The following is a 14,125-nucleotide window of genomic DNA, read 5'->3' on the forward strand; positions in this document are numbered from 1 at the left end:
ATACTGGACACAACAAATTTTTGTCACAATCTAATAATAAAGTAGCTTTTCAAAATTTTGGATAAGAACAGTTGATAAAATCTGTTCTAATCTTTTCCCTTTCTCAGACCTATACAGCTACAGTGAATTTGGTCTTTGCAAGAAGATATGGGTTTAAATCCTACCTATAATCTATTAGTTGTATAGTCTTGAGCAAATCACTTAGCTTAGAAAAAGTACAAGGAATTATGTTGCAAGTTGCAAAGTAACAAATTTAAGCTTGATTTGAGGAGGAATGTTTTTTGGTGGGGGACAGGGGAGGCAATTGGGGTTAAGTGACTAACCCAGGGTCACATGGCTAGTAAATGTCTGAGGCTGGATTTGAACTCAGGTTTTCCTGATTAAAGGTCTAGTTGTTCTCTCCATTGTACCATCTAGCTGCTGGGAGTAAAAAAAAACATTTTAACAATTAGAGCTCTCCCGAAGGGAAATGGGCTGCCACAGGAAACCTCCTTATTGAGGTATTTGAAGCAAAACCTGGATAATCATTTGCTAGATATATTATATAAGAGATCTCTTGATCCTTATTCACGAGTGGATTGGACTAGACATCCTTTAAGGACCTTTCTAAAACTGAGATTCTGTGATTCTCTACCTCAGAGAGCAAGGTACCTCAGTAGATGAGAGTACAGGGCTTAGATTCAGGAAGCCCCAACTTCACATCTGCCTTTGGATATTTAGTAGCTGTATGACTCTAAGTCATTTAATTCTTATTTGTTTTATTTTCCTCATCAAGAAAATGGAACATCTACTATCCAGGATTGTAATGAGGATAAAATAAAATAATATTTGTAAAGTTTTTTGTAAATATAAATGTTTGCCATCATTATTTTTCACTTTTGTTAAGCTAGGGACCTCTTCAACAATCTGATGAAGCCAATGGATCTCTTCTCAGGAAAGTAACAGTTATGTACAATAATACAAGAATATAGCAATATTAAAAGTTAACAAAATGTTTTAAAAGCAAGTTGATTGTTCCCAGGTATTAACCTGGCACTAGCCTCTTTTAACACTTACTCATAGGCTTATTATTAGGATCAAGTGAGATAATGTATATAATAATAATAACTATTATTTATAAGAACGTTCAAAATTTGCAAAGCACTTGATATATGTTATCTCATTTGATGTCCTTGAACAATCTTGTGAAAGAAATATGCTTATTATCCTCATTTTAAAGAAGAAGAAGAAGAAGAAGATGATGATGATGATGATGATGATGATGATGATGAAGAAAAGAAGAAATTTCTGAACACGGTTAACACAATATCCTATTGCCTTGAAATTCTGAAATTTAAACTAGCTCTTTGTAGTCATGTGAGCTAAGGAGAAAAGTCAATGAGTAGCACTTCTTGGGGCCCTTTGGCCCACTTGGCTGTGTGGTCATTACAGATGGAAACAATATAAAGAGAAAAGCAGTCCTCAACCAGTGAGAGAATACCATGAAAACCAGACAGGCTTTGGATGGGAGAACGTTTTCATTATTAATAAGATCCTGCAGAGTTCTCCAGCCCTTCACTTAGGAAGTAGAGATGCATTTCTTATTTCAAAAACTCTGCAGGATTGGCCAGCCATGTTGGTGCCAGGGAATTACATGCCATAGACACCTCTTTACTTGCTCTGTGATTTTCTTTTAAAATTGTTTTTAGCTGCTGGCAAATTCAAACTTGGAAAAGGAACAAATGCCCTTATGAAAAGATGCCTAAAATAGCATACATAAATGGGAGAGGTCTCAAAGAAGGCAAAAAACCCCACCTCTTTGACCTTCCTCTTTCAACTTCTCCTTACTGAAGTGTCTTATCTGACTATTCTGTAAGAGGATGACTGAGCTCCCCTATTAGGAACTAGTTTATTTATCCTTTCATATCTATTCTTCGCTCTTCTGGCAGGATCTGAGTTTTACTGAGTTTTCAGTCCCCTTCAACTAGCTGTATCAGCGTTCTCTTAATGGTAACACTAGAGACTCGAGGACTAAGGAGAGTAATTGGTGAAAGATTTTCATTTCATTTCCAGTATTTTGGCCTTTCCTTCTCGAATTACTGATTAATGATGCTACTAATCTACTATTAGTAGATAATAGTGGGATTGAAGTTGGAGGACCTGAGTACAAATTTGGTCTGCAACCTTTCCATATTATTGGAGGGATTTTCTAAGAATCATTCATTTTCTCACCAGTTAAAATAAGGGAGTTGGATTAGATAACATGTTAAAGGTTATTCCAACTCTAAATATATAATTCCATCCCACTCCTGCTCAAAAAGTTTCAATGTCTTCCTGTTGTTTTTTGGATATAATATCTTCCTCAAAAATAGAGGATAGCTAGAGGAAGATATATGTTGGCATTTAAAAGCCTTCACAGCCTCCTCATCTGTCTTTACAGGCATTGTCACATTGCTCCTTTTGCATAGCAAGCATTCCAGTCTTTGCTTTGTTGTCCCACATTAACTATATTTTCTTCTTATATTTAGTTTCCTCAAAAGTCCAACTCAATTTCTACATTTTCCAGGAGGATTTCCCCAATCCTCCCAACTACTAGTAACTTTCCTCAAAAATTTTCCTTCCATTGCTTTGTATATATTTATATATTGGGTGTCCCAAAAGTCTCAGTATATCTTGTTTTTATTGTTGTCTGTTCTTTATTCTCAAAGAGGACCATGACATCAGGGAAGTGAGTCATGACTTGCAAGTAAATTGCATTTAAGTGAGGATGAGCTGTACAAAGTCACCAGCCTCACTTTCTCCTTCAAAGCCATCTGGGCACAGTGGCCAGATATAGCTCAGGAAAACTGGAGATGGCCCTGGATTCAATGGAAGACCTGATCTTTTTAAGTTAAGGTCTTTAACAGATTTCAGTTTCACCAAGGCCCATTTAGTGATAAAGACTAGGGAAGGATTGAGGCAAAGAATGATCTGTTTTATTTAGTCAAAAAGAAAAAAAAAGAAAAAAAAACCCAACCTGGAAGGAGAAAATCCTCAGAGTTTTTGGCCAATACAGAAATAACTGCTATTTACCTTCATTCCGAGTCAATAAGGGTCCAAAATAATGACCAACTGAGGCTTGGCCTGGGACCTATGGTTTTCCTTGAGAGAATATAAACTTTTCAAAGGCACAGCTTCTTTTTTCGTCTTTTTATTCCTAGCACCTACCAAAAATTCCTGATATGTAACATGCACTTAATAAATGCTTGTGATTGATTAAATGATTAATCCTCTAAACTGTAGGTAAATGAGAATACGAGATTAAAAACATTTAAGTGACTACTCTGTGCTAAGCACTGTCTTATGTCATAGACTTTGATAAGGTTTTATTTATTAATTTATTGAGTGTCTACTGTGACCAAAGCCTAGTAAAAAATTCTAGTAATTTTAAGATGTGATCCCTATTTCTAAGAAACCTACTCTAGTAAGGGCAACTTGGGTCTTGTGTGATTAGTCATACAGAATCATAGAAATGAAGTTAGAAAGGACCAGAGAGGCCATCTAGTCCAATCCCTTTATTGGACAGATGAGGAAACTGAGTAATGAAAACAGGGACAGGTAAAACGTCTGTGCACTTAAGTTTGAGAGAAGGATTTGGGAAATAAGGGATAGTGGCAAGAACAGTGGAGCTCACAAGAGGAGTGGGTTGAATCTTACTTCTGTCATTTACTACCTTTGTGCTCCTGGGCAAGTGATCTTACCCTCCCTGAGCCTCAGATTCCTCACTGGGAAAAGAGAACAATGTCTTTGTGGCTTCAAAGGTCCTTTCCAGTTCTAACCCTGTGGTACTATGCTTTTTTGATAGAACAGCAAAAACAAAGTTAGAATGTGTCTCTCAGATTGCTGTCTTCAATAGGATTTCTTTGGATTAATTCAGATTAAAAAATAGATAAATAAACTCAAAGAACTCTTTTTTTAGAGCCAAGAGTTTGGGGTCTTTAGTTTTTTTTTCTATCATTGATGTTGGTGTGTCCTATGAACCCACACAAATAAAGTGAATATTTCAAACAAAATCAAATATAAGTAATCACTTCAATTCCTTAGTTTTAATCTATTTGACTGACTAATACTATGAATTTGTGTACTGTGGTATACATGAAGTTGAAGGCCATATATAATGCTTTAAGCCCTCAATTCATTGTCTCATCTGACATCCTTAACCTCATATTCTGGATTTCCTACCATTAAACTCTCCACTCTCATCAGGCTATTTCCTGTATTGTTTATTTATACTGCCTCACACACACTATGGCCATTAGTACATCAGTGCTTTCTTGTGTGTTGCTGTGTCTAGAAATTCTCCCATCCTCCATTTCAACCTATTCAAAACCTATACACAAATCTCCATAAAGCATTCCCTCACTATTCTGATCTAAATGATCTTTCCTTTCTCCAAAGGCCTGAGGCAGAGTTACACCATCGAAAATGTGATTTTTTTTTACTTCCTTCTATTATTCTCTAGTTATGCCTTATCTCCCCAAACAAGTTGTAATTTCCTTAATAGCAAAAACCTCATTTTCTAATTTTTTCTATTTTTTACATGATCTAATCTAATGTGAACAAATGGTAATTACTTAATAATTAAATAAATGCTGGCTTGACTACTATGGAAAAATGTAGGGAGAAGAATTCTGGATTTGGAGTTGGAAGTCTTGGATTTGAATTCCACCTTCATTTTACTATCTGTGTAATTTTGGGCATATCACTTAAAATTCTCTGGGCTTCAATTTCTTCATCTGTAAAAAAAGGGGGTTTCCATCTCCAACTCTATTATCCTATGACTATAACAAAAAGAAATACTAATTGTAGTCCTTGGACTAATCCTGGATTCTCAAAACTTTTTTATTTGAAATTTAGATGTTGGAAATGCTTGTAATCTAATATTTAGAATTGACTTTCTTAAGTGTTTTCTTTTAAGTTCATCCTGGCTGCATGTAAATTGGCAAATACTCAGTTATAGACCTATAAAAACAATAGTTTTTAGCTAGGATATTTATAGAAATATATTTCTGTGGATACATCCTTCTTTATGTATCTGAATCTCATTCTGATTTCAACCAAACAGGGATAAACAAAGGGTAGGCATCAGATACTAAACTAAGCATATGTTCACCATATATGTGGGGAAATTTTCAAACATGAATGATTCCCATTTATCATCAAGTGTTGCTGTCAAATGAATTGACATTGCAACATTGTAACCCACTTCTTTCTTCCTTTGATATTGTTTACTCATGTCTGACTGTGTGGTCCCATTTGGGGTTTTCTTAGCAAAGATCTTGGAGTGATTTACCATTTCTTTCTCCAGCTGATTTTGCAGATGAGAAAATTGAGGCAAATAGGGTTAAGTGATTTGCCCAGAGTCATATAGCTAATAAATGACTGGCATTCGATTTGAACACAGGAGGACCTGAGCTATTAGGTAGGTATCATTTGTTATTGAATTATAATAGAAGCCAATTGGGTATATTGGAAAAAATGCTGGATTTGGGATCAGAGACTCTGAATCCAAATTCTGCCATTATTATTTATTAATTGCATAACCTTGGACAAATCACCTAGATATTTTCAATTTCCTCATCTGCGAAATGAGGTTAGATTAAATCATAAACTCTTAACATATGATAAATTTCAGGACATCCATGAAATTGGATGGGGAACAACATTGCATTTCTATTTTCACTAACCTCTAACTGAAATTTAGTCTTTCCTTCAATTATGAATGTAGGCAACAGATTACAAAGGCATTGGCAAGGTTTGGTGAATTTCTCACGATAGAAGTTGCAGCTATTTTCTTATCACATTTCCGTTGCTGTACTTTCTTGAAATTTTTTTTTGTGGTCATTACTACTTAGAAATTGTTATACTTATTGTTTTGACTAGATAACATATGCTCACAATCTTCTTCTTTATATTTATAATCTGTATGTCAGTCATTGATTTTTTTTCATGCTAATATATATGTTATATAATATTATTATTTGTATATTTGTGGTTGTATATTTGGATATATATATATATATATATATATATACAAATAAAGTAATAACATATGTATAAAATGCATTTAAAGATAGTCTGATAAAGCATCTGTAGGTTTCAGCATTTTGTCAAAGACTTTTTAGTGTCACAGAACCCTTTGGAATAGATGTTCTCTGAAGTCCTTTCCATCTCTAATTCTATGATTTTAATTTCTGAATAGAATATCTTTGTCTCTCTAATTCACACTTCTTTTTTCTATTACTGAGAAAGGATTCCTTCCAACATTAGTGAATTGTGGTCAAAAGTTCCTATGTACATTCTCAGACTACTCTTCACTCCACATGCACAAAGCATTGTTTGCACCAGGGTTTTTTTGGACACCTCACCAGGTTTTCTTGATAGGGGTCTAAAAAGACAAGATGAATTGTAAAAGAGAGTAAAAATAAAATTTAAATTGCACTGGGGAGAAAGAGGTAAAAGTATAGGGGAAATTAGGAAAGACATTAAATAGAGGATGATACCTGAGGTGAGCCTTTAAAAAAATTAATTATTCTAAGAGGCAAGTGTGTGTGTGTGTGTGTGTGTGTGTGTGTGTGTGTGTGTCTGCATGCATGTATGTGTTTGTATAAATGTAGTGAGTTGGTAGTCCAGTGAATTCCATATATGGAACATTGCTTATTAGTGGACTAAAGGCTTCCTATCTATGTGAAATTGCTAAGAAACATTGGATATAATATAAAGTATGCAATATGAAGTAAGTCAGTAATATGGAAACCATACATGGAGAGTTTTAAATACTAGGAAAAGAAATTTGAATTTTTAGCTTCTTTCCTTTCCCTTCAGAAAAAAAAATCCATAATAACATCTTGAACAACCAACAGGGTTGAATTCAGCCATTTGTCATACAAATTGGCATTTCATTCTCTCCTTCTTCCAGATAATAATTCTCATTCTTCTCTCATTAAATAGCCAATTAAATAAGTAAGAAAAGTCTTCAGCTTTGCCAGATCAATAAATTATTTTACATTACTTAGTTCAGTTCCACCCCAAACTCAGTAGATCTAAAACAAACAAACAAACAACAAAACCTGTCATCTTTTCCCTGAAACCTATTCCTTTTGCTTACTTCCCTGTTTCTAATTGCCTCTTTAGGCACCCTCTTTAGGGAATCCATCTTGATAGCCTCAAACTCAACTTTGACTCTACCCCTTTCTTTCTCCCCCTCATTAAGTTAGTCATCATGTAGTATTAATTTGTCTTTGCCATAATTCTTGAATCCTTTTCTCTTTAGTGTTTTTATGGTCACATTATAAAATCATAAATTTAGTACTGAACTTAAAGTTCATCCAATCTAACCTCCTTATTTTACAGATATGGAAACAGAGACCAACAGAGATGAAATGCAGAATTATATAACTAGTAAATGGCTGAAACACAATTGGAATGCAGGTCTTCCTTTCTCCAAGTCTACCATGTTTTCATTGCAACACCTGTCTACTTTACCTACAATGTCTTGCTCATTCCATAAATATTGAATGAAAGAAGAAAGAGGGAATGAACATGAATATTATTATGTCCATTTTACATTTGAGTAAACTACAGCTCAGAGAGTTAGGATCATAAAACATTATAAGTTTTGGACTTGGAATCACCCTCACATCTTCTGCACCAATGCCAAAATTCGGCAACATTTATAAGGACTTTAACTCCTGAACTGTTTGGGGGACAGCATGTTGTATGTTCTGCTGACCAATTTGTTAGTGCCTATACATTTTGCTACTACTTTGCAGTGCCAGGGGAAATAAGTGCCTTGGGTTATATAGCACAGAAGGGACTCCCACACAACTAATGAATCCAAATAGAATGACCTGAGGTTGTGAGGATGGCTCTAGTATCTGTATAATTGATTGTTATCCAGAGTCTCATTACAACTCCAGGGGTCAGATTTTCTGAACCCAGGTTTTTAAAAAGAAGGTTATGAGGAGAGTTGCGTTTGGGGATTTCCCTCCCAGTGGAGGACAAAGGATGTCTTAATGGATGGTGTTACTGGGCTAATGGTGGAATTACAAGAATGAGCAATATCTCTATGTACAATTGAACAAGTAGTAATGAAAATACTTTCCCCCAACATAAGAAGAAAGCCACTGCTTTTTTGAATCAGACCCATGATATAGAGCCTAAAATATCTTTCTAATGTCCCCTTTCCTTTTATCAGTTTATCAATTTCCTCATCTGTAAAATGAAAGGACTGAAATGAGTGGCCTTTGAAATCCTTTCCAGTTTTAAATATATGAATCAGTGACTAAGTCAATGATTCCCAATTTTTTTGGTCTCAGGTTTCAAAAGAGTTTTTTTTTAATTGGGTTACATGTATTAATATTTTCTTATTTAAACTGAAGCACATTAGTATTATTATGAAATACTTTTGACTTTACAGATTCCCTGAAAGAATCACAGGTATCCCCCTGGTCTAGACTTTGAGAAACGCTGATCTAAGTTTTATTGTGAAAGGTTATGATTCTCTGCCATCATTCAATCAATCAACCGAACTTGTATTTCCAGTGCCAAGTATAGTACCTGGCACAGAGAAGTTGCTGAATAAATACTTGTTGATTGACTGAAACAATTACTGTATTCAATCGAGCACCTACTATGTGCTAGGTATGTGGAAGACACAAAAGTAGCAAAGGATGCTGCTGTCTCTACTTTCTAGAACTCTACCATCCAGCTAGAGAAATAAGACATGAAATAATCAGGGCACAATAGTACATACCTTCCACCCCCTTGCATTCATAGAAGTCAGTCTTAGTACCTGAAACATAACTCTTGTCTCAGTTCTATCTTAGTAATTTTTCTTCCTTCGTGTTTTAGCTCGGAAATGTCATTTCCATCTAGGTTTGTCTCCATTCTTCCCACAATGTTATTTTTTCTCTCTTCAAATTTCTTAGTAGTGTACAATTAATTGTGCACGTTTTTGAAGAAAGGAACTATCTTTTTTTAAAAATTCCTTTCGCATTTCCAGGACCAAACCCAAGGCTTTGCATGGTGGCTAGCTGGTTTGTTTTGTTTATTTTTTGGAGGCAATTTGCCCAGTTAAACAACTAATAAGTATCTGAGGTTGGATTTAATCTCAAGCCCTTTCGACTCCATGGCCAATGCTCAATCTACTATTACTCTCTCACTTCTGAGGAAGTGTTTAATAAATATTCCTTACATTGTTCTTTAGGAGGCAGTAGCATGTGGTAGTATATGTTATACTGCTAGATGCTATTGCCTCCTATTAAGAGACATAAGATCATAGGTTTGAGAGCTGGAAAGAACCTCAGAGATCTGTTAGTCTCCTCTTTCATCTTATAAGGGAAGAAACAGGAGTTTAGGGCAGTGGGATGACTTGTGAGAAGTCACACACTTAATTTGGAAAGCACAGGGATTAGGATTGAGCTTTAGGAAGGCTGACATATTGTATAGTTCATTAAGGGTCTTCTGGAATTTTGCTTGGATATTACGCTAATCAGAATTCTTAAGTCTTTCAAAGTTAAAGTCTACAATGTTGTAGCTATTGACATAATTATTTTCCTGTTCCCTTAATTGCATCATTTCATACAAATCTTCCTAGGTTTATTTCAAATCATTTCTTTCATCAATTCTAATGACAGTATTGTATTCCATTATCTTCATATATCAAAATTTGTGGAATATCATGGTGGCCGGAAAAGAAAAAAAGAAAAATAGGAAAGCCTTAGGCTATTGAATTAATGGTTATAATGGAGAAATTATGCAAGCAAAGAACCCATTCCCAGTGGATTAATTAATAAAATGTCAAAACAACCAGTTGAAAGGAAAGAAAAATTTATTTAACCAGCAAGTTGTTTGGGCTATAGGATGTCTGACATGCATCTTGAAGGAATTTTAAAATGAATTGATTCACTGGGCTTCTTGTTTTTCTTTTATGAGAATACTTCAATTTGAATTAGCCATATAATATACAATCTTCTCCACTGCGTAAATAGTGAAACCTATTTATAACATTAACATCCAAAATGGAGAATCAAGGGAAACAAGAAACAAGACTAATATCCATAAAACCAGCTCACCATATTGTATCAGATGTTTATAATAAATATGGGTAGGATTGGGTTTAAGGTGGTTTGCCCTAGAATCTGTCCAAAACTGTATTCTAAAAATCCATGAGACAATTAGATTAAATTACTATCTTCTTTTGCAGATTTTGGTGGAGTTCAGGTGCTGGCAAAAGGAAAATCTACTGGTGTGGAAATAGGTAGGTCCCTGACCCAGGCGGTTTTGTTATCAGTGGAAAACAAGAATAGGAAAAATTAAAGTAAACAAACACTGAAATCATTGTGAAACAAACACAGTTGAGTGATTTGGGGCTTATTTCTCTCCAACAAGACACAAAATGTGATCTGAAATATATGTAGAAAAGTTTTAGGGAAATGTTATTGGGAATGATACTAGAAATTCCAGGCATTGATACTACTTAGATAAAGTTAAAGCAAAGAAGGGGAAAGTTGTTTCTGAGAAGGTATTACTGTGTCTGCCTTATCCTATCTTCTTTAGCAGTGAGTCAAAATGTGAGCTCTTTGGGGGCAGGAAATAGCTCTTTTCTTTGTACCCTTAACCATCCAATAAGGCTTTTATTTTTTTGCTTAATATGCATGCTTAATTGAATTGAATCTATGCCTTTGTTTACCCTTTTCCATGTCCATATTTATAGATTGGCTTCTTACATCTCTACTTATTGAACCCTTCCCTCCCTTGAGGATCTTGTCTAGATGTCACTTCCTCCTTAAAGTCTTCCTGTATGTCCCCTGCTCTCATCTGAAAGTGATTCCCTCCTTCTTCAGATTTTTAATAACCCTCTATCTGAACCTCTCCTTTGAACATGATTATTTGTATACAAGTCTCATCTCCCTTACTAAATTGTAAGCTTTTGTTTTTAAACTTTGTATTCCCAGGGCCTAATAATGCTTTGTAGGTAGTAGGTATAAAATATATGTTTATTTTGAATTTGAGAGGAGATCTTTTTTACTTTAACATCTTTTAAAAGCACCATGTACCATTCTATCCCTTATTCTTAGTGGAACAGATTTTTTTTCCCCATCTAGCACTGGGCCTAGAGTGAATGCAGATGAAGGGAATGCAGAAAATAAGGGATATATGTAGAAAAGTACTAAATAATAATTACAAGTTATAAGGATACCAAAGAACCAAGGGAAAATAACCAACCTGCTTCTAAGTTTGCTTGAAAAGACTAAAAGGAATAATAAAAATTAGTTAACATCTATATGATGTCTTAATATAGTTTCTCAATTTGATCTCCCCGACGATTCTATAAAGTAGATTTTATTCTACAGATGGGGGAAAACTGAGGCTGAGACACATTAGGTCATTAGCCAAGAGTCACACAGCTAGTAAGCATTAAAGTCAAAATCTGAACTGAAGCGTTTCTGATTCCAAGAATAACATTCTATCTACTACACTAGCTACCTCCTTGCCTTCTCATGATAGAAAGAAAAGATGCACAAGGGGGAGGAATGATAAATGGGACAGTAGTCCAATTCCACTGGTATTCTCCTAATATTAGAGGGAGTAAGCAATACACATTCTGCCAAGGGAGACAACTTGTTTGTGCATATATAAATAAAAACGTATATGTAAATTATATATTATATATGTTGTATGCAAGCATATATGCACATGCATATATTTGTATATGTAAATTATATATTGTATTTTTATAGATTTTCAATTAAAATATGCACAGATAGATATATATGGGTATATCTTTATGTATATAGATGTGTATCAAAATCTACATCTACATAAATATATACATAATTTCCATGAACAGAATTGTAGTCCATGAGAATTAGAATTGCTTTAACTTTTGCCCTTGTATTCTTATTACTAAGTGGAGTGGCTGTCATATAGTGGACACATATCAATTGAAAAATTATTAGGGTATATTGGGGCTAGACTATGGAGGGTTTTGAAGATGCCATATTAAGGACTTTAAGGTTAAAATTTAAAGACTAAGATTTTTAACAGTTTAGTTTAAAGACTAAGGTTTAAAGACTTACTCTTTAACTGATGGGGACCACTAAAGAATTTTGGGCAAGTGTTAATGTGTTAATAGCAATTCTGAGCAATCTTTTTATTTTCTATTTTCAGAAATCAAATATGCCATCATTGGAATTACACTGGGAATCATTATCTCAGCTGGTTTTCTAGCACTGAAGATCTGTATGATCCGAAAACATATGTTTGATAATGATTCCTCAGGTAGGAAAAATACAGGCTTTTGTTTTACTCAAGGGGGAGTTTCTCTGTTGCATCCCTACAGAGAACCACTGTAGGTTCTATAACTATATTTATAAGAAGAGAATATGGGAACCGTTTGGTTTTAGGGAAATATTTTCCTCCAAGGTTCCTTTTAAAGAGGCTTTCCCAATTTCAAAAACATTTTGGTGCAATGTCTCCCAAAGTCTTCTGGGGACACAATATTGTTCTCTTCAGGGTTGAATCTTGAGTGAAAATCAGAATATTTCTTCTTTGAGATCCAACCCCTACATGAAGCATGGCATTGTTTTAGAATATCCATGTCAAGGATCCAATCCATTCTTCTTAAATAAATAAAGCTCCAGTGGTGTAGAATTCACTACCTTATAAGACAGTTTACTTTTCCCTCCATTTATAATTATTCAGTCATTTTCCTTATTTTGAGTGGAAATCGGTCTTCCTAATAATTTCCCCCAGTGGTTCTAGTTCTATTTGCAGAGATCAAACAGATTAAAGTTAATATCTTTTCCACATGACAGTCTTTCAAACACTAGAAGATAGATATCCTCCCCCTCTTCCCAAATGTTTTCCTTTTTTAGGTTAAACATTCCCATGCCATATTCTAATCATCCTCATATAATAAAGTTTAAAAGTTGCCAGCACTCTCCTTGTCATCTACCCATCACCATCAAGTGGCAACCTTTTCTCCCTACTTTTACCCAGTCACAGACCACCTCTGCACCCCTAAGGCTACTTGATTGCACATATAATTTGAATGAAATAAGACTCAGATACTCAATTCTTTCCTATGAGACATGGAACCAAGAAAGCTTATCTGCCCTGAAGATCTTTCCCCACTCCCACAATTGGACCTAATGATTAATCTAAGGACTAGTAAGCCTTACAGTCTGCTCTGTCACTGACCCCTAAGATCTTCGAAGATTTACCACCTTCCTTTATGCCCTACAGACTCCTTCTCCAGTCTTTGGACTTATTCGAGCAATTTGAAGACCCCTGATCCTTAATCATCTGCTCTTTGTATAACTTTTAGAAACTTGAGACTTTTCTATCTACCTTTTTTATTATGCTTAATCCCTTAAACTGTGAAATCCTTGATAGTAGAAATTTTCTAGCTTTTTCTATTTGTACCCTAGAATTTGGTGTTTGGCAGATACTAAGCATTTAATCAATGATCTTTCATCCTTTCATTCATTAATCCACTCATTCCCCTGGATGTGCTTCATCTTATCAATGCCCTTCTTAAAATGAATATCCTAAATTAAGTACCATACACTAAAATCACTCTTACAGCATCATCCATTCCATTTCACAGATCCTTTACAGCAAGTACACTCAGTATAAAAGGTGGAGAAGGTAGACTTTGGATGTGATTCCTTGCCTCAGGTTCTTTTAATCTTGAATGGATATCAGTGGAACATATGCTACCATATCTGTTTGCTTTGCTTTTGTTATATGGCTGACAAAACTTTGTTATTTGTATATCTCTGTGGTGATTTATTTTTCTTAAGGTTTGACTATTATTTAAAATAATTTAAATTTTTTTGTCATTTTGATTTTGAAAAACACCAAAAAAATATGTGGAGACATTATCACATATAAAGAACAGAAAAGACTGATTGTAGATGAAATCATGAGTCTCTATTAAGTATAGTTTGTTTTTATAAACTAATAAATTTAACATATTTGTTTTAAAACTATTTTATATCCTCTTTTTGCCTCCCTCTGAATTTCCTTCTCTTTTCCTCTGTACACTTTAAAAATATTTCAATAATATTCTTTTTCTCTCTCCCTCCCTACCTCTTCC

At 34.5% G+C, this 14,125-nt stretch overlaps 1 protein-coding gene across 1 annotated transcript in view; it reads left to right on the plus strand.

Moving 5' to 3' along the window:
- TMEM273 (transmembrane protein 273) overlaps positions 1–14,125 on the plus strand; it is a 48,588-nt gene that overhangs the window by 12,796 nt on the left and 21,667 nt on the right. The window contains exons 2-3 of the mRNA XM_051981899.1: positions 10,226–10,279; positions 12,193–12,303. Of these exons, the coding sequence (XP_051837859.1) occupies positions 10,226–10,279; positions 12,193–12,303 (165 nt within the window). The remainder of the gene's footprint in view (positions 1–10,225; positions 10,280–12,192; positions 12,304–14,125) is intronic.

Source organism: Antechinus flavipes, chromosome 2 (genome assembly GCF_016432865.1).
Source record: "Antechinus flavipes isolate AdamAnt ecotype Samford, QLD, Australia chromosome 2, AdamAnt_v2, whole genome shotgun sequence".
In the NCBI taxonomy this organism is placed as follows: domain Eukaryota; kingdom Metazoa; phylum Chordata; class Mammalia; order Dasyuromorphia; family Dasyuridae; genus Antechinus; species Antechinus flavipes.